Source organism: Cavia porcellus, unplaced genomic scaffold (genome assembly GCF_034190915.1).
Source record: "Cavia porcellus strain 051 isolate PalLab524CR breed Dunkin Hartley unplaced genomic scaffold, mCavPor4.1 scaffold_5, whole genome shotgun sequence".
Classification (NCBI taxonomy): Eukaryota; Metazoa; Chordata; class Mammalia; order Rodentia; family Caviidae; genus Cavia; species Cavia porcellus.
The window spans coordinates 66742987-66763189 of record NW_026947488.1 but is presented as its reverse complement, the minus strand read 5'-3'; the positions used below and the strand labels follow the sequence as shown (position 1 = coordinate 66763189).

Here is a 20203-nt window from a genome sequence, read left to right as displayed (position 1 = left end):
TCTTTCTTTGAAGGTCACCAACTATTTCCAAATACAACCAGACTGGGGTTAGACCCTCACCGAGCATGGTTTAGTGTACGTGAGCAGATTACCTTACCACACTATCCACATTTCCTTAGCTATAGATTAATGATAACGGGAGTGGAGTTTTGTAAGGATTAAATGAATTAATATATGTAAAGTTCTTATAGCTAATTTGCCATGGTTAATACAAGTTTAATTATTGTTACTGACCATGTTTTAGCAAGTTTTTGTCCCTCTTTTTTGCAGTACTAGGAATTAAACTCAGGGCCTCATGCCCAGTGAATTACATCCCTGGCCCATTTTTGTCCAAGTTGGCTTTGAACTCATAATCTTTCTGCCTCAATCTCCCAAGTAGTTTAGCAAATTACTAACAGGGAATTCTAATTTTACAAAAATATTATCCAAATATGTATGAATCACCATTAACCAGAGCTTCTCAGCCTCACTGTTACTTACGTTTTGGAGTTCAAGGCCAGCCTGAACTGCACAGTGAGACCCTATTTCTAAACAAATAAATACATAAATACCAAGATAAAATAAAGAAAAAGGGAGGCTGTAGCCCAGTGCAAAAGCTCTGGGTTCAATCCTCAGAAAGGAAAAAAAAAAATTAGCAGTGGATGTAGCCCCGTGGTACAGTGCTTCCCAGCACCTGCAAGACCCCAGGGCGGGGCCTCAGTGTCACACACACTGTATTCGTCTGATCTTCGTGCTGTGCGAGGTGGATGACACCATCAATTCCTAGTCAGTGGAGGAGACAGGCACAAAGGGTAAGCCGTCTCCACACCTGTAATCCTAGCACTTGGGAGGCCGAGGCAGGAGGATCACCTTGAGTTTGAGACCAGCCTGGGCTACACAGTAAATTCAAGTTGTTGAAAAACATAGCAAGATCCTGCCTCAAAAAACCAAAGAAACAAAACAAAATGAAATCTGTGAGTTGTAGGGAAGGGTCAATTTTTTAAACAGATATCCCCAAATCAAGTGGTCAGGAAACTGTACCTTACATTTGCATCTGTAAGATTCCAGTGAAATAATTCTACAAAGATGGAAAACAAAAAATTAAAATGAGAGCTCAACATTCAGAAAAATTTTTTCTTAATGTAAAATTTGTAAATCGCATTGATTAGAAAACAGAACAGGTGAGACGTAAGGCCACCAGCAATTAAAATAAATTGGCAAGCATTCATTTTGCCTTGAATTCCCAATCTCCTGCCTCAGCTTTTGGAGTGCTGGCATTACCAGCAGTCCTTGCTTATACATCTTTGATTGAGAAGGGTTAGGAGAGCTTTCACTAAAACACTTTGTTCTGAAAGGAGCTTCCAGAAGTGACTAAAATGGAAAAAACAACAGTAGCAATTACCACGAGCTAGCTACAATGCTCAGTGCCTTCACTTCTTCCTGGGCCCGCCCACTGAAGAGGAGGAAGGGTTCACTCGGTACAGAGGAGGCTGAGGAATGGAGCAGGGAAGCAGCTCACCCACATCCACACTGGGGCTCTGAGTTTCAGTTCTCAATTACTAAGAGCATCAGATCACAAAGAAAATCCTTTCCTGTCAGCCATATTTTGTTGAGCAAAAGCTAATTATGGCAGAAATGGAATACGAACAGGGTATAAGGGGAATTTCCATGCAGCCACTTTTGTGTATTTTGCTATGTCATTTAAGTGTTTATAGGGCAGCTTAAAATATAAAATGCTATAGTTTAATTCCAGTTTTCCTCACATCCACATCATGGATACTTTACAATGTCATATATTCACTAAACTTGAATAGAACACTTTTTTTCTTGATTGTAAAGCCTTCTAGACTAACTCCAATTAAAACGAATTTTTTGAGTTTATTCTTTAGGCCTAAACCCTCTGCCAAGTGAATTTTTTTCTTTTTGGTGTGGGTTCTTGCCTAGTGTTTTTTATTTCATCCACTTTTTTCTTTATCCTCCCTTATTTCCTTTCCTGTGCCCTCAATTTTATTGAGATACAACAGACATGCAAATATTGTGTAAATTTAAGTTATACTGATACAGGGAAAATGCTAAATAGATGTCAAATATGCCAATTTGTATTCCCTGAAGTCAAAGAATGAATTCTAAGAAACAATGGAGGTTGAGCAGGAAAAATGTCCTGGAGAAAAGGAATGGGGAATAGCAGTAGCCTGAGGCAGGAGGTCCTAACGGGCTGCCCTGCCAAGCGAATCCTGCCACCTCACTTGGGTAATACATTCTACCTCTAACTCAAAGAGTTGTTCATCCTCTAGGGCACACACAGATCACCAAGGTTCGGCTCTACACTCTTTGAGGATAGCTACTCAAAACTGCAATCTGGCTAGGGGTATGGCCCTGGGACAGGACCCAAGCTTAACATGTGTGACGGACTGGTTCAATCCCAGCACCAAAAAAAACAAGGGGCTGGGGATTTAGCTCAGCGGCATAAGTGCCTGCCTTGCAAAAGCAGGCAATCGTGAGTTCGATCCCCGGTACCGATAAAAAGGAAAAAGACAAAACGAACAAACAAAAAGTAACTGATGCTTTAACACCTTGTAAAGAGGTGATTTCATGCTCCATCTGGTAATGCCTACGAGTTATCTGTTTCTTGGGAGACTGAGGCAGAAGGACTGCAATTTCAAAGTCAGCCTGGGCATCTTAGACCCTGTCTCAAAATAAAAACAAAACAGTACTGGGGATGTAGCTCAGGGCTGGTCCCCATAAGTTATTTCATGCCTGTGCCATTTTTGGGATGGTTCTGGGAGACTGTAGCAGCAAAATGGTTGCAGCATCTGTCTGAATGCTTGACTACCCTGTCCTCACCCCACAGAGCTGAGCATGCCCCTGCAGGTGTTTTGGGAATGTGAGGGCTTTCTAAGACGGTACAAACATGAGCAGTACTAGCCATTTAGTAGGTGGAAGCAGGTAAGAGTGGTGTCTTGTAATATGCCCACATAAGAACAGAACACCATCCTAGTTAGAACCTTTCACATGCATGTAATTTGGAGTTTTAAATTGCAATTTGCAAATATGCAATTAGATAACTTTCAAATTCATTTAATAGAAAAAAAAACCCTTATTGTTTAATGTTAGGACCCACAAATGAACGCCACAGCACATTCTCTCGGAGGGAACAGTATGTACCAGACTTTCAGATGGCTATGCAGATGAGCCGGGATCATCTCAGGATGGGGCCAGCGCTGCCCAGTCCCTCCCTCCTCCTGTTCGGCCCTCAGATGCTGATGCAGAATATAAACAGGGCTTTGTTAGGTAGCGGGGCTGATTTTGCCCTGTGGAAAATCAACTTAACTGCAACCATCCTTCAGATTTCATTTACATCCTGTCATACTGACCTGAGTAACCCGCCACGCAGCCTATTTCCCGCTTCACTGCAAAGTATTTGGCTCACTTGATGAACGCAAAATTTAAAAAAGGTCAAACAGAAAGCTATTACAATAGTTCATTGCATAGTAATAATACTTTCAAACAACTAGACATATTTGTGTATTTTAACTTTTTTAGTAGAAACTTTTGAAAAAAAAATTTTTCCAGACCTGGAGCCCACATGAAAAAAAAATGCAGAATCTAATTTTTATCAAAATTATTTTTATACATTTTGAATGCATCGACAACTCTCAGATGTAAAAAGATTCAGAGGGCTAGGGTTTAGCTCAGTTGGTTAAGCGCTTGCCTGGTAAGCTTGAGTTCAATTCCTAATACCAAAAAAAAAAAAAAAAAAAAAAAAAAGACTCAGAATGGCAAATTCTGTATCTGCAGATGTGAAAATTTTAAGGTTTCAAAAACAAAACAATAAATAAAAATTTAAGGTTTCTGCCTTTTAAACATCAGTAGCCTGTATTATAAAAGAATTCACCATGATCTCATGGTTCATGATTTGTAAGGAAATGACCTCCTCTAACTTGATAATTATTTTCTCTCACTTTATTTCCAGGTAATAAACTTGTTTTACTGTCAAATGAAAATATATAAAATTGTTTTCAAATTACATCAAAGTTTTTTTTGATAAACTTTATTAAGCTGTAAGTTGTACATACAATTATAACTGAAACACAGTAAGCCATTTATTAAAGCCCTGCATGATAAACTTAATTTGATATTACATGTAAACATTTCCTCCTTCATTAACACTTTGCCTAAAGTATACAGCATAATCTTTTCAGTACTAGAAAATGTCTGTCTTTTAATACTCGGTGATTTAACAGTGAGATGAATGCAGGTTTATATTTTCTTGATGAAACAAAGAGAATACGTTCAAAAACAATCAAAATTCCACATGCCTAAAAGCTAAATTTTATTTACTCTGTTCACTTGTCCAAAATTAAAATTCTCAACATATCAAATAAAGATATCAAGGGCTGGGGATACAGCTCAGTGGTAAAAGCACCTGCTTGGCAAATGCAAAGTTGTGAGTTCGATCCCTGGCACCAAAAAAAAAAAAAAAAAAAAAAAAAGTATCAAGGAATCTCCCCTCTTCCCAACAAAAATAAATATTAGGAACAAACTGAAGAGGGCCAGGGATTTAGCTCACTGGCATAGGCGTCTGCCTGGCAAGCACAAGATCATGAGTTGGGTTCCTGGTACCAAAAACAAAAGAAGACAAACTGAAGATAGGAGGTGAGTTTTAAACTACATTTTATTTGTTATTAAAGAGTCTCTTTTTATCTGATTCACCGGAAGCATGCAAAAAGTTCTCCTGTGAATGGTAGTTGTTCTATGGCCCCTTGTAGAGTGACAGTTAGTTACAAGGGTCAGTTGATTGGACTTTTCTCCTTCTTACAGCACTTGTAAGCAGTGTATATGACACACACCACAGAGGTAGGAAAAACCATCTTTAATAAATTATCTTCTTAGTTGTAGAGAATTTCTGGAAATTAAGTTGATAAAATGCTGAATCATGCCTTTGATGTGTCCCCAAGGACTAAGATCCACTCCTTCTTCGTGAAAAAGCGGTGCCCTACAGTGCCTGGGCCTTCGTCAGCCACTCAACAGCAATGTCCAGCAGGGCTGGGAACAACTGCACTGAGAAAGCTTCCACCACTCATTTGCCAATTCTCTGGACCACCCAGTCCTGCTGGCAGAGAGGGCAGCGGTTGTTCTGCTTCACCCACAGGGACATGCAGCAGTTGTGGAAGGAATGATTGCATTCTCCCCAGACCACTGAAGGAAAGAAAAAGAAAAGCTGACATTTCGACTGAATTTACCAAGCTCAAAATTCAACTTACTTAATGAATAAAAGTTACCATCTATAATGGTAAACACAGATGAATCTTTTGTCAAAATTTTTATCTACAAAAAATACAATAACTTATACTGGAAGTTATACTTAAGAAGTCCCTGTTAGGGCTGGGGATTTAGCTCAGCGGCATAAGCATCTGCCATGCAAGCAGGCGGTCGTGAGTTTGATCCGTGGTACCGATAAAAAGGAAAAAGACAAAAAAAAAAAAAAAAGAAGTCCCTGTTCAGGACTTTCCATTTCTGTCTGAGAATCTGTTGGTGACCCAATGACCCTAGTTCCTAAATAACCCCACGCGCTGCCTTCTTGAAGGCAGGACATTAAAGGACACCCATCTTCCTTAGATCCCAGACCTCTTCAAGTCATGCACAGTGACCTGAACGTTCTTCTGAGTTTCACTTTACTGAAAAATGTCCTCCTGGCTTTTATTTACTAAGACATAATGATTTTTAAATGTTTTAATTCATACTTGATTATTATAAAGAGATGACATGCTTCTAAACATCAGTGGTACATCTAGTTAGCGGCTTCCCAGAAGTGATGAATTCTGTTAAATCATCCACAAGCTGTTCAATTCCTCATGTCAATGAAATTTTGGGGAGGGGGCGGTGTCCCTCTGTGATCAAAGAAAGTGCTTCCTTCTTCACAATTCCTAATTAATACTCTTTTATTTTGGAGACAGGGTCTCGTTTTTTGTCATTCAGATTAGTTTTGAACTCACTATGTAGCCCATGCTGGCCTTGAACTCAGCAATCCTTTTGCCTCAGCCTCTCCAGTGCTGGGATTACAAGCATGTGCTATCACCCCTGGCTTCAATTATTATTTTTAAAGCAAGAAGAATGAAAGAAAAATCTGAAACCAAGGAAAATCATCCACAATATGGAATAATACAATTTCAAGCTGGACCTCATTTGCCCCTGCCTGACTCACTGAGTGACATGACAAGAGAGTAAGACTAAATGAAAAAAAAAAAAAAAGGAAAAAAACTCATGAAAAATCCATAGGCAATGTAAAAAGCAATCTAAAAATGATCATCTCAAGAACAGGACATAAAATAACTACCCTAAGACAACTTTTTGTAATCCAAGATTATAAAAAGAATACATTTCAACACACAAACTACATTCTTTAAAAAAAAAATGCCTGTGACTTAGAATTTTTTTACTACTATAACGTAAGAAAAACAAAGTGCTTTATTAAAATAAAAATTTTAAGCAATATTTTGACAAATTGCTTAATTTTCTTACTAGATGGTTAATTACTTTCTGATTGCTAAAATCTCTAATACGGACATATCTGGGATAGTTAACCAAGTCTTAATTATAGCAATAAAAGAACTTGCAGATTCATTCCACTGAGGGCCTTTGGGAATCAACACACTTTACATTAATAATGGATCACTGCTTTACAGTTTATTTTTGTGTATTGATAAAGTCAATCTTAATTGCAAATTCAAACATTCCCACTGAGAGAAAAACCTTCAGTTGAAAAAGCCAGAGAAAGAAATTACCACATACCAACACAATCCTCTTGTTTGTTTTCAGCTTGACATCTAAGACAGGCATCTGAAAGTAAACAGACGGCAATACTCATTCTGATGTTCAGATGCAATTTAAAAACTCAAAAGCTTCAAAGTCAAATAAAAGCCCTAAGGTCAGAGATGAAGATGAAAGAGTCATACTACTTCTTAAGGCTTGTGTTTAGATGTACCCCTAAAGCCTCATGTGGTCCCAGGTGGGGCAGGATCCTCCTGGTGCAATGCTGGGATCAGGGGCACTGGGACTAAGCGTGTGAGTGCTGCCCACCCTAAGTAGCCCGGATAAAATGTAAGGATTATGAAGAGCCACGGTGGACCCTTGCTTGCTTTGCTACCTTCTGCCCACCAAGAAGGGTTTCTCCTCTGCAATACCTGTCTGCCAAGCCACTCTGCCTTGTAACCAGCTGATCCTGGACTGCAACCACTACTAATTGTGAGCCAAGTAAACCTTTCCTCCTTTAACTTTTGGTGTTGAATATTTTGGCCCAGCAACGAGAAAAGTAACTAAGACAGTATTAATTTTTCAACCGAAAATAAAGAGGAATAAAGTACAAGTCATTTTTATTTTACTTATGACCAGCAACAATTTCACAAGGGTCAACGACTATTTTTACACGCTCTAATGAAAAGATGCCTTGATGGCAGCACTGGGGAAAAAACCACTGAAGAGAAATATGGCATGTTCCACTGTCTTATAAGTTACCATAAGTTCACTGGGCATGCTCACTCATATGGATCAATTTTACAGGTAATTTATTTTCAAGACACCATTGTAAATAAGCCATGCCTCCATGTTGATATTTGCTTATATTAAAGAATATACTTAAAGACACTCAAGAAACCATTAAAAAGTTTACTGGGAGGGGACAGAATGGAAACGAGTTTTTATCATACAGCTTCTTAAATTTTTAATTATGTGACTGTATAATCTACATAAAAGATTAAATTGCAATTCATAAAAACTAATTTCTTACTTTGTTCCCTAAGACACTGGTGAGTTCCATTAAAATAAACTATGTTGCATGTTTGCAACAGGTGACTGCCGAGGTCACCCAAAAAAAGACTGGTGAGACATAGAGGGAAAGCAAGGTTGGGGAGCCAGGTAGATCTACAGTACAATCCCACCTCACTAGCATTTGTTAGTTTTGTTGATCTGGACCAATTCTAGACCTCTGTCTATGTACTACCTGCATACTAAGTAAGGGTGACACTTACCTGTGAGAGCTTTACAGATAAAACAAGCAAATAAGTAACAAGTTTTTTTTTGTTGTTGTTGTTGTTTTTTTAAGGAAACAGTCCACTTACAGTTAAGTCTGAGACTGAAGAATCTACCCAATGATAGGGAAGTATTTTAATAAATTACTTGGAAGTAAATACTAGGGATGAGATCCTGTATGCTGTATCATACAGTTTTCAAAATTCATTCTGTAGTACTTTTTGCTTGATGAAGGAGGTATTATTACAGAATATTTTAGGAACTAATGAAACAGGAGCTTGTTTATTAGTTTGGAAAGAGTCAAAAGTTGGATAAAAGGAAGTTCAAATTAACAGAAAAGTTTTTAGCATAAATGAAGAAAAATAATTCTGTAAAAAATAGAAACGGCAGAGTTGAAGCCTGCTTCTATTTTACACTGGGTTCTGCTCAGGCATTTGCTCCTCTCCACATGCTCTTACCCTTGAAAAAACACCACCACCCTGGCCTCTGCAGTGTGGATGGAAAACAACTATGCCTCCTGAGGCTTTCTCCAGTTCCACAACTACTGAGCATCTACTCCGTGCAAAGGCAAAGGTTTATGCTCTGCCAACACTAAAATGACCAAGGCTGCATGCATTTCAAGGAGTTCAGTAGCAAAGGGGGAGCTAGAAAAGCAAACAATGAAGAAGGATCACAAGCATCACAATTTATCAGTGAAGTATCTGTACCTGGTTCTAGTTCTCTGCAGTCACCAAATTTTTAACAGTATTAGGACTGATGATCCTAACTGCTTCTTTTATACATCAGAAAAGTAAGGCTCCAAAAGGTTATGTGAAATGTCCACGTTGACATATAATCATGAAACATTACTCTGGCTTTCATAACCTGGCTGTACTACCAACCTTTTCCCCTTTTTCATAGTTTTTGTTCACTATGCCATCTGCCCCTCTCCTAATAAAGGGAGGACAGTGGGATCTAAGGGAGTGTCACTCGCATCAGAATGAGGTGACAGAAACCCTTCATGTGAGACAAATTCCAAATATTAAGAAAATGGGACAAAGTGGATTTTTTTTTTTAATTGAAAGGAAGCTTCTATTGGAGAGATCGAGACACAGAGACAGAAGCAGACAGAGAGAAGGGGTCTCGAGTGTGTTGCTAATGTGGACTCTTGTAGTATCCAGAAACCTGAATTATGCTTATAGCTTAAATCATCAAACATTAACCTATATCTACACAAATTTCTAAAGTTTCACATTAAAAAGAAATTCTTGTAATGAAGTTTCCAGTATCTAAAAGAGCACATTTCTAAGGAATATGACAGCTGCACCTTTAAGAATGATGGTAGAGGGCTGGGGATTTAGCTCAGTGCCGTAAGCACCTGCCTTGCAAGTGCACGGTCTTGAGTTCCATCCCTGGTACCGATAAAAAAAAAAAAAAATTAAAAAAAAAAAGAATGATGATAGATAAGGACTAGGGAAGTTTGAAAACAAATTTCCTTTGTTGTCACCTAACCACTAAGTCCCACCAACACCTCATAAATAAAATAAAGGTCTACTCCAGAATGTTTCCCTGAAACCAAAGTATAGGTGCTGTAAATATTCAAGATTAATCTTGCAGTAGCAGAATATGGGTTATAATTAGCAAGTTAATGATGAATGTGAGTCATTTATAGCCCATACTTTGACTTACTTTAAATATCCCAGTGACATTTGTTGCTAAATTTCAATCACTATTTTAGGTTCTGCAGTTCTACTTACTACTGAAAAGTAGAGAAATCATTTTTAAACGGTCCCCCAAGAGGGGACATTTTTATTAGTAGTACTATCTGCTTGTGGCATACAAGGAATATAATCATTATGGAGGTTTGTATATTTACACGTTTTTTTTTTTTGAGATAGTCTTGCTAGGTAGTTCCGCACAACCTTGAACTTGAGATACAGGCCAGACTGACCTTGAACTCACAAAATCCTCCTGCCTTAGTCTCCAAGTACTGTGCATGTGCCACCATGTCTAGCTAGACTCATATTCAACATTTAAACATTTTTACTCTCCCTTTTCCTCTTGTCCTTTCCTTTTTCAACTAGGAAAATTTAGTTTTCTTTAAAGAAAATTTATAGCTGATTGTGGTGTTGCACAGGTGTTATCTCAGTATTTGGAGAAGATGAGACAGGAGGTCAGCCCGGGGAACTTAGCAAAACTCTAGTCTAAAACAAAACAACACGTGCAAGCTGATATAGTTCAGCTAAGGCCCTGGGTTGAATTTCCAATAGTTTTTTTTTTTTTTTTTTTTAAAGGGATGCCTGGGGGGTAAAAGTCGCAACACCTTTCCCATAAAAGAACAAAATTAAGACTCCTGGATAGGAGCCAGGTGTGGTATCGCATGCCTGTAATCCCAGTAATTTGGGAGGCTGAAGCAGGAGGATCGTTGAGACCGAGACTAGCCTGGGCTATAAAGTGAGCTCAAGACCAACAAAAACTGCATAACAAGACCCTGTCTCAAAATGACAAAGCAAAACTAACCAACAAAAACCAACCAAACAAAAAATACTAGATAGTTAAAAATGCCCCTAAACTGCAAATTATCACTCTTGTTCTTAAGGGGTGGGAGTGAAATGACTGAAATACAAGCAGATTGTTTAAAAAACCTTTTATGTACAGTAAGTAGGCCTTGTCCCCTAAGTCCTTACAAATATTTGACTCCCGCTGTTGTAAACCTTTGAAGCATGCCTTTATGGGGGAAAAAAGTTAAGTTGAGCATCTCTTGATTCTGGTAGGGTTGGGGGGGGTTGTTTTTGTTTTTTGGTCTTTTTGGGACAGGGTCTCACTCTGCAGTTCAGGCTGCCCTTGAACTCACTCTGTAGGCCAGGCTGGTCTCGAACTTGCCTCAGCCTCCCCAGTGCTGGCATTACAGGCGTGCACCACCACGCCTGGCATTCTGGTAGTTTTAAAGTCTCATTCTCCAAAAAATGTAGACTAATCTCTTTGTTTTCTCCAATTCTCTCATTTTTCAGGCCAAGTCAGTTTTCTTCAATACCCCCAAAAAACAGCAGCACTGAAAATGCCCTCACAATATCCTAAATACAGAGCTTGTAAATAGGACCAGTCTTTCAAGGTGGTCTGAAATCGTAAAACTGAATAAAACTCAAAGAGATTGAGCTATTCTGAAATACTTCACTTTATCCTATTTTTTCAAAGCAGCCTGTCTCCACAAAGACCTGACAGCAGGGCAGTAAGAAATGCCCCCCCAAGAGGGGGAACAGGGTAGATGCAGTTGAAGTTTTGTTTAGGGATAAAGGGCTATTCCTCAATTCGCACGAAACTTAAACATTTTTGAACCATACTTCAAGTCTAGCGAATTCTACCCGACCCGTTTTAAATCAATCCAGACCTTTTCATCCAAACTTTTAAAAAGCCAGCAGTAGCAGCCAATCAGGAAATACAATGGCTGCACACTTCCCTTCCCTGCCGGCCTCAGTAAGTCTTTCCGTGGAAGGCGAGCTCTGGGCATCACGTCTACGTGTGACCAGAACCATTGGGGTGCGCGGCTGAATCTCCGCCTTTACCCCGACCCCTCCGCACTCTGCTTTTAACAAGTGGGGCTCGCCACACAAACGAAGGGGCTCCTCCCAGCTCCCATTGAGTCCCCCACTTCTATTTTCCTGGTCACGCCCATTAATACCCGAGCGCCTCCGCTCAGGACGCGTTTCTCTCCCTAGAACACCAGCCTGCGGGTGCTCAGTCTCTGACCAGGCAGCCTGAGCGCGACACCGCGACCCCGGCCACTCCCCGCCCCCTGCCGCCCAACAAGGCCCACGGAGGCCTCGCGGCCCACGGGGCCCAGGGTGCAGCGCTTACCCATCACCTGGACCCTGCAGATGGCGCACGTATCGCACTCCACGTCCCAGCTCCACATTGCCACTGCGTTCCATTTCTTCAGCGAGAACATTTTGTCGCCTCCCGACTTGGAGCCAGGGCCCCCCGAGTGAGAGGATAAGGCACACGGCTCTTCACCGTCTTCCACGTCGGCCATGGCGGCGGCCGAAGCCGGCGGCGAAGACGTTAGGTCTGGGGAGGCGGGCGGCTACAGCGACACTTCGGGGCTGCCCAATGGGCCACAGCGCCGCCCGCAGGCCGCGAGTTGCGACTAGGCTCGGACCGAGGGCTCGCAATTGGCTGGCCCGGCTTAGTGACGTCACAGAACGCCGGCGCCGGGGCGGGAACTAAGGACCCCCCCCCACGCGCTCTCCCCGCGGCGGGGGATTTCCGGCGACTCGGGGCGGAGCCTGGCTGCCCCGCCTTTAGGGAGGTTTTGTCTGGGCGGTTCCTGACCGTTCAGGGATGCTGTTGTACTTCAGGCCTCTGTCAAATTTGCGGCTCCCAAGAGGCCGCCTTGTTAATTTATCTTTTTGCCACTTCCTCCCAGATGTAAACCAGCATGAAGCTACATCACCACCTTAACCTGGTGTCTTAAAGCATGCCCGGGCTGCAGGAGGCGCAATTTTTTAGCGATCTAGAAACGCGGTTCAGTGTTCTCCGAACTGTGGTCTCAAGCTTTGCGCAGTGGCAGTATCATAGCCCATGAGGTTTATCCGAAGCGGGATGATTGCTAATTGAAACTATGGTGTCAGTACTGTTTTGCACTTAAAAATTATTAGAGCTTTAATGATCTTTTGTTTGTGTAAGAGGTACATAGATATATGAGATGATTGCTTTTTATGAAATTAAAATTTTTAAATATTAGATTTTAAAATACTAAAATTTAAAATTTTAATTCATATAAAATAATAGACTCATTACAAGTTATCATTAGAGCAGTGACATCACACGTAGCTGCTGGGAAATTTCACCATACTCGGAAAAGAATGACAGTGGAAAATGGAGTAAAGCTCTAAATACTGTTTTGCAAACAAAACTTGGGAACCACACGTGGGGCTGGTTTAACCAACTCCTTCTATGTAGGAGTAGTGAAGCCCCGGAAGCAAGTAACAATAAAAATCACACAGCTGTTCTTTGAAGATGACAGTTTGAAAGCAGGATCATCTTTCATTTGCCTAAGTCAAGCAGACGATGTCTCCACTTATAAAAAAGCTGAGGCGAAGAGACCCTGGGACTCCTGATTCCTCCACCACCTAGTGGTGTCGGGATGGGGCTTTGGAGCCTCCTACCATCTGCTGATCTTGGGCCCAGGAATGACAAGAATGTATAAATATGTAGAAACAAGTGAGGACACAGCCACGTTTGGCCTGATGTAGATGGATGCTGTCTGTCGAGTGTTTTCAAGGACCAGGCCATTTGTGAAGACGGCTGCAGTGCAGAAAAGCCTCATTAAAGTGCAGGAGTTGAAGAAGGGGGTACAGAGGAGCCCCCAGCAGGAGAAGAGTAAAGAGATCCTGCTGTGGCCCCCCAGCTGTGGCCAGAGTAGAGCAATAGTAGTGAAGGTTGACATGGCTCTAACCACACTAACTTTATGAGCCAGACAAAAATGTCTGTAAACAAACTCAGAGGAGCCGTGGAAAGCATGTCTGTTCACTGAACCGACTACACATCTGACTTTGGAGGGCTGAAAATGTTAGACAGCTTATAAAGAAGGAAAGCTGGACCCAGATGAAGATAAAATGTGCTCAGTCGAAGAGACGCCAGCTGCATGAGGAGGAAAAGCAAGCTCAGATGAAGGGTGGCTGAGAGTGAGCAGTGTCCTGCGTCCTGCAGGGAATGTGGAGTGGAGTCTCCTCCCTGCAGTGCTGCCTGAGAAGGGGAGGCAGGTGGGAGGAGAGAGCTGGGGGACGGGAGTAAGGAAGCAACGAGTTGGCACTTGGTGTGGCAGGAAGGTTTTTGCAGAGTGACAGGAATGAAGCAATGTGCCAGAAGCCGGTGGAACAAGCAAGCAGAAGGAGCAGGGGCAGGTGTGGTGGCCCAGATGTGGTGGGGTTCAGGCATGGCCTGGGCTATTGGAGGACATGCCTGTGATTTGCCTCTATTTCATCTCCTGAGGATTTGTCTTAGGTCCTAAGTGTCCAAAGGACAGGAGCTTAGTGGCTTTAGAGAACAGGGCAACAAAACGAGCACGTTTGCCTTGTGCCCTGCTCAGCTCTTCATGCAGCACCACCCTTCCGGTCACTCTCGGCAGTGTGAGGGGTGTGAAGAGGAAACCCAGACTCAGGCTCTGGACCCAGGACCTGTTTCCTTAGCGGCGTGGTCCCTATCCTCACACGGTACACTGCAGACACAGTTCCTTTTATTTGGTATTTTTCCTTAAAGCAAAAATACTTAAGTACTTGTAAAAACCTTGTTTCAGTGTGCTGTCGGAGTAGGGGTCTGTAGGCAGGGGAAGAATAGAATTTAGGGCGTCAGATTTTCTAACTAATCCTAACTAGAAAGAGTTAAAACTTTCCTAGAGGGAGCAGTGAACAAGAGGGAGAGCTGATAGGCAGAGCAGGAGGAAACTGGGGGTGTGGGGGAAGACACCAAAACTGCCCTCCTCCCCACTCCAGTCAAACGCAAAGGAGACTAAAGAGGAAGGGGTTGTGCATGTTAAAGGAAAACCCTTATGTAGTATATAGAAATATGGATGTCTTCCCACTCCAGGGGTCACTGTACTGCTGCACTAGCTAACACACACACACCCTTACTTAGTGACAAACTCCAAACTGCCCATCCAGACTCCTCCTAAGCAGCCTACAGATTCCAAAGGTAAGGCTCTGAGCAGGACAAGCTGGCAGGAGAAAGCCAGACCAAGCCCCACAAAAGGACTGTGCACATGGGCAATGACGCCTGGCATCTACCTAAGACAGTGCATGGAACCAGTCAGATGTGACAAGTTCCAGGGGGCAAGGGCCCCCCATAACATAAAAAAGCCCGTGACAATGGCCCAGGAGGAATCCATCTTTCTGGGACCCTCTGCCTTCTCTCCAAGACAGCCTTTTGTTTTGTTTTGTTTTTGATCTTTTTTTGAGCCAGAGTTTCACTATATGGTTCAGACTGGTCTTGAACTCACTTTGTAGCCTAGGCTAGCTAGCCTTGAACTTGTGGCACTCCTCCTGCTTCAGCCTCCTGAGTGCTGTGATTACAGGCATGTACCACCACACTTGGCTCAGGCAGCTTTCTGTCTTCTGCTTTTTCTCCTTGCAAATAAAGTGTATTCCTTTCTTAAACTGTCTTAATTCATTATTGGTGCTGAGTTTACCTGGTTAGCTACTCATCCTGGCAGTATACCTGAGAAGCAACAGTTCAACTGAATGTTTTTGTTTGGTATTAGGGATTGAACCCAGGGCCTTTCCACTGAGCTACACACCCAGATCCTTTTTGATTTTGAGACAGCATCTAACTAAATGGCTGAATTTCTTAGTCTGGGCTCAAATTTGAAATCTTCCTGCCTCAGCCTCCCAGTGCTGGGATTACAGGTGTACATCACCACACCTGGCTTCATTATTTATTTGATCTTCACTTTGGTTTTTGTTTTCTCCTTCATGTCATTCATCTTTATTAAAATAACTTTTTTTCCATTGAAAGAGAGGAAAACTTACTCTACCTTCTTAGATTTAATGTTTGGAGCTTGTGAATTAAGTTGACAAAAATAGTTTAGTAAGAAAAAATCCAGGTTTTTATTCACCAAAGTAATTGAACTTCTCAGAAAAGTAGACTCCAATAGTTAGAATTTGGAGTTTTTATACAATACAAATATGGACAAGATGGGGGGAAAGGATGGTTATGGGAACCGCGTTTTGAGAAAGATACAATATATCTAGGAGACTAGATACAATAGTTTTGTGACAGTGTCTACTAGGTGATTTAGTATCTAGGTACCGATGTTTCTGGTTTTTAAATACTGGGCAAAGAAATTTATAGCAGTTGAATTCTTTTGAGAGGCACTGATTTTAGGCAGAGAAGAATTCAGAAACAAATAACTTCTGATATCTGTTGATTCTCAAATGCCTTATTCTATGATGGCATATTTTGGATCTCTTTATCTTGTTTAAAAAAAAAAAAACCAAAACCTAATGACACTTATGGAGTTGCCATTCAGAAGGCTGAGGCACGAGGGTTGCTGCAGATTCAAGGCCAGCCTGGGCTACATAGTGAGTTCAAGGCCAGCCCAGAACATATAGCAAGACCCTGTCTCTAAAACACAAACCAAACCAAACCAAAGACAAAACCTAAGAAAGTAAGAAAACTGTTCCTAGCAGTCAGAGAGAAAAGTCAGCCCTACATGTACATGGCCCCTTCTAAACAAGCCCACTCTCTACACATTTGTCAGACAAGACCTGGGAATCATCTCACTTCTTGTGTGAAAATAATTATGTCTACTACCATAAGTCTCTGGGCATCTGCTTGTGGTTCCTTGGTCTGATGAAGCCCAACAATTTGTTTGCCTCACCCTTTGCCTTAGATGAAGATATTGTGGCTAGAAATCCCTCAACTGGCCCCCAACTCCAACATTCACACATGCACACGCAGCCACACATAAGTACATAGACAGGCAGACAGACAGACAGACAGACAGACAGACAGACACACACACACACACACACACACACACCATTGAAAGCATACATTCAGCCAAAGCAATCAGTCTTTTTGGAGAATTCCTTAAGTCTTCCAAACCATATTTCATTCAGTGTAAGACATCAATTGTCAAATGTGTGATGCAGATCAATTTTAGATGTGAATTTAAAAAATGCACAGAACAAGTGAAAATAACCCAGGAAAGCCCAGGTCTAAATCTCCTGATATTTACTTCAGAAACGTGGTGACTTTCCTAAGAAAGTTGAGATTTTCAAAATTGGTTTTGATCAATTTCTCTAACATTGCTCCACACTGAATCTTTGTGAGCCCTAGGTGTGGGTGCAATGGTGCTCTGTGTGTGCTTGTATCTCTTTACTGAGTTCTGTGGAGTTTTGGGATCAGGAGGTCATCTCAGTGGCTTACTGTTGCTTCACACTTGAAGAAAAGATCATTACCTTTCTTGCAAACTGTAGTTTCCTTTCAAGAGTTCCTCCCACTCCCTTTTTTGAGACAGTTTAGGTTGGCCTTGAACTCATATGTAGCCCAGGTTAGCCTCGAACTCATGGTAATCTTGCCTCACCTCCCAAGTGCTGGATTCCAGGTGTGCACAGGGTAAGAGTGCCCTTTTTCTGGTGGTGGTATAATTCTCTCCTGGGTGTAATTACCCTGGTCTGAACCACAGGCATCTTTGACTTTTCTCCCTTCCTCACACTTTAGGTGCAGTCATCTGTTCATTCTTCCTTAGAAATCTGTAGAATCCCATGCCTTTCCATTCCCTTTGTGAATTTGAGCTTCATTCTCCTGACATGAATTACTGTGTCCTGGCTTCTTTCCTGCCTCTCCCTACCAACTCAGTTAGACTCATTCTAAGGAGCCTGATTAATCTATTGACAGTCCCTTTCCCCTGGCACTCTCCTGTGCAAGGTGTTCCATGGCTCCACATTGTCATCAGAACAAAATCTCAATGTCCCATTTAGTTATTGAAGTCCTGCCACAGCACTGTCCCAACCTACTTTCAAGTGTCACCCCTGGCATTGCAGTCCAGTTCTGGTAGATTTGTTAACCTGCTCTCAGATTTGTTAAACTGCCTTCCTTATCCTAGCTCGTGACAACTATGTCAATGTTTCTAGTGCAGTATTATGTTAATGGGTGAGGATCTTGTCTTCTTAGCTGGGTCTTAAGATCCACGAGGGTGGAGATAACTTTCTTAGGCCTCATGCCCACTTCCACAGCAGTCTTCATGAACTTTCCAGCACTTGTTAACCTTGGTTCCTTGTACTGGGTCACAGATGCCCACAACATACTTTCCTAATGAACATATCTAACATAACCGTAGCTAGTTGTGCTTTTCAGTAGTTGCAGTAGGGGTGTACAGGAAGCAATTTTTGTGTTTGCCCACTTGATTTGATGAACAGTAAGTTGTATACACATGTCAAAGTATAAATGCATTTTACCCACATTATATGCTGTTATATTTTTGTGTATTTATAATTTTTGTTATGTTTTGATTTTTCTTGTAGAATTAACCCAATTCAGTACAATGTCACATGAAAATCTGCTTTTACAATTTTGGGAGGAGGTTGACAGTAAGTCATTGTCATGGTTTATGTTGGTGGTCTCCAGGCCTCATGCATTTGCATTGTGCATTTGTGATTGGTTCATTGTCTAGTGCTTGAATTGCGGGTGCCAGTGCTATACCCGCCTAGGGGTGGAGCCAGGATGTAATGTAATGGCGGGAAGAAGGTGTGTCTCGCTCTCTTTTTGGCAGTTGGTTTCCTCCTTGCTGTTTGCAGCCGCCATGAGTCACGAACTTCAGCCCAGCCATGCCCACCTGCCTTGGAGCCAACTGAGTATGGACTGAAACCTCCAAAAACGGTACGAAATAAACCTTTCCTTTCCCAACTTTGGGCTTCAGGTATTTTGTCTTAGCAATGAGTAAAAAGTAACTAAGACAGTCATCAACTGACATGGCTACTGATGATGACTTGGATCATGTAAGCCAATGAAGACAGCAAGATATGACAGATATGACAGAAAAGTGCATAGTGATTCAGATGAGGAAGAAAACAGTAATGTAAATAAATATTTTACCAGTCAAAATGCTACAAAATGGTTATGTATAGCTGAGTGGTCCAATCTTAGAACTAGGTCAGAAAATGCTATTAGGTTCTTGCCAGAGGTTAACCCTATTGGATGGAATGCCAACAGTGTGATTCAATGTTGGAAACTGTTTGTAACAGATGATACACTACAGGATGTTTTGTAATACACTAATAATGAAATATAAGAAAAATTCTATATGCATCACTACTAATACTCAAAAATATACTTATCATGACACCTCACTATCTGAACTAAAGGCCTTCAGAGCAGGACTTTATCATTCTAAATGATAAAGGATTTACGAATCTAAAGGATTTATGGAGAAACGACAGATGTGCTATTGAGATTTTCAGAACAAAAGTGACAAGAGATTCAGTGTTCTTTGAAATTACCTATGTTTGGACAACAAAAAGACCCACCAAGAAAGAAAACAGTTTGACAGTTTGGCTGCTATTTGCTCATTTTCTGAAAGCTTTGTTTTGAAGCGTCAAGCAACTGATACACTGCCTGAATACATGACAATGACGAGCGTCCTACATCATTTCATGGTGTTGACACCAAATACACCTTCCAAACATGGCATAGAAGTATGTGCCCTGTTGTTGGGGACCACAAATTCACAGTCATTGGTCTTGCATATTTCCCTGTGCAATGAAAGGAAGGATTGGGACTGTTGGTACCAATCATCTGGGATTTCCCATTGACTCTTCTAAGCATGGGACCATCTACACCTTCTTGAGTTATCACAGGATTATATGCCTGGTCAAGATCCTTCTAAGATCATCTATGGCCTCTGGAGTCTGAGTGTTTTGATGAATTATAATCGTTTACTAGCCCCACCTTCGCTGTATACAGCTAATAAACTGGCTGCTGGGGGCGTGGAGAGGTCGGATCCAGGGACACTGACTTCTCAGCCATTGTTGGAATATTGTACTTGTCTCTGTTTTCTTGTTTTTCTCACAGCATTCTGGCAATCGGGACTTTTGGCCAGGGTTCCCAATACCCTGGTAGATCCAAAGGCACTTTACACCTTGGCCTTTACTTGTGCAGTAATAAACCCTTTAACTCTGTGAACAGACTTGTTGCATATATTTCAAAAAATAACCCAAATGTCACATTCATCAATTGGTTTATTAGTTACTCACTGATGTTACATTGGCTAAAAGAATACCAGTTGACCAGCACAGGAACTATTCCCAAGGACAAAGCTGAGAGTCTTGAAAAAAATGTTGCAACATTGTAATAGAGAAATGTATAGTACAATCTTTGGATATTAGGAAGACATAAAATTGGCTGCCTCTATGTTGAAGAAAAGTACTATTGATACTGTCAATATTACACCATGATCATAAGATTGATGGTGAACCAGGATGTGGTGGCACACACCTGTGATCCCAGCACTCAGGAGACTGAGGTAGGAGGATTCTATAAATTCAAGGTCAGTCTGTGCTATATAGTGAGTTCAAGGGTAGCCTGGACTACACAACAAGACCCTATCTCAAAACAAAGAAACAAAAACCAGTTACAGTCACATTTAAAATAAAACAAAAGGCAAGGCAGATGTCATTGGCAAGTTATACAGCAACTATGATGTTACTTGAAACACAAACTA

The 20203-nt window shown here is 41.4% G+C and overlaps 1 protein-coding gene and 1 non-coding gene across 3 annotated transcripts; one reads left to right on the top strand and one right to left on the bottom strand.

Annotated features, from left to right (window-relative positions):
- Window positions 1–4636: 4636 nt before the first annotated feature.
- Window positions 4637–12120, bottom strand: Rnf7 (ring finger protein 7). Of its 2 annotated transcripts, none has more exons than XM_003476753.5 (3): window positions 11849–12120; window positions 6772–6819; window positions 4637–5178 (listed from the first exon to the last, which is right to left on the bottom strand). In XM_003476753.5, the coding sequence occupies exons 1-3, from the start codon at window positions 12014–12016 to the stop codon at window positions 5122–5124; spliced, it is 273 nt and encodes a 90-aa protein (XP_003476801.2). In that variant the 5' UTR covers window positions 12017–12120; the 3' UTR covers window positions 4637–5121. The 2 variants fall into 2 exon arrangements, with proteins under 2 accessions (XP_003476801.2, XP_005006774.1); XM_005006717.4 differs by having other exon boundaries at window positions 11842–12107.
- A 415-nt stretch (window positions 12121–12535) lies between these two features.
- Window positions 12536–12676, top strand: LOC111753512 (U4 spliceosomal RNA). The gene has a single exon (XR_002788294.2). It is a non-coding gene; the product is annotated as a U4 spliceosomal RNA (small nuclear RNA).
- The last annotated feature ends 7527 nt before the right edge of the window (window positions 12677–20203 follow it).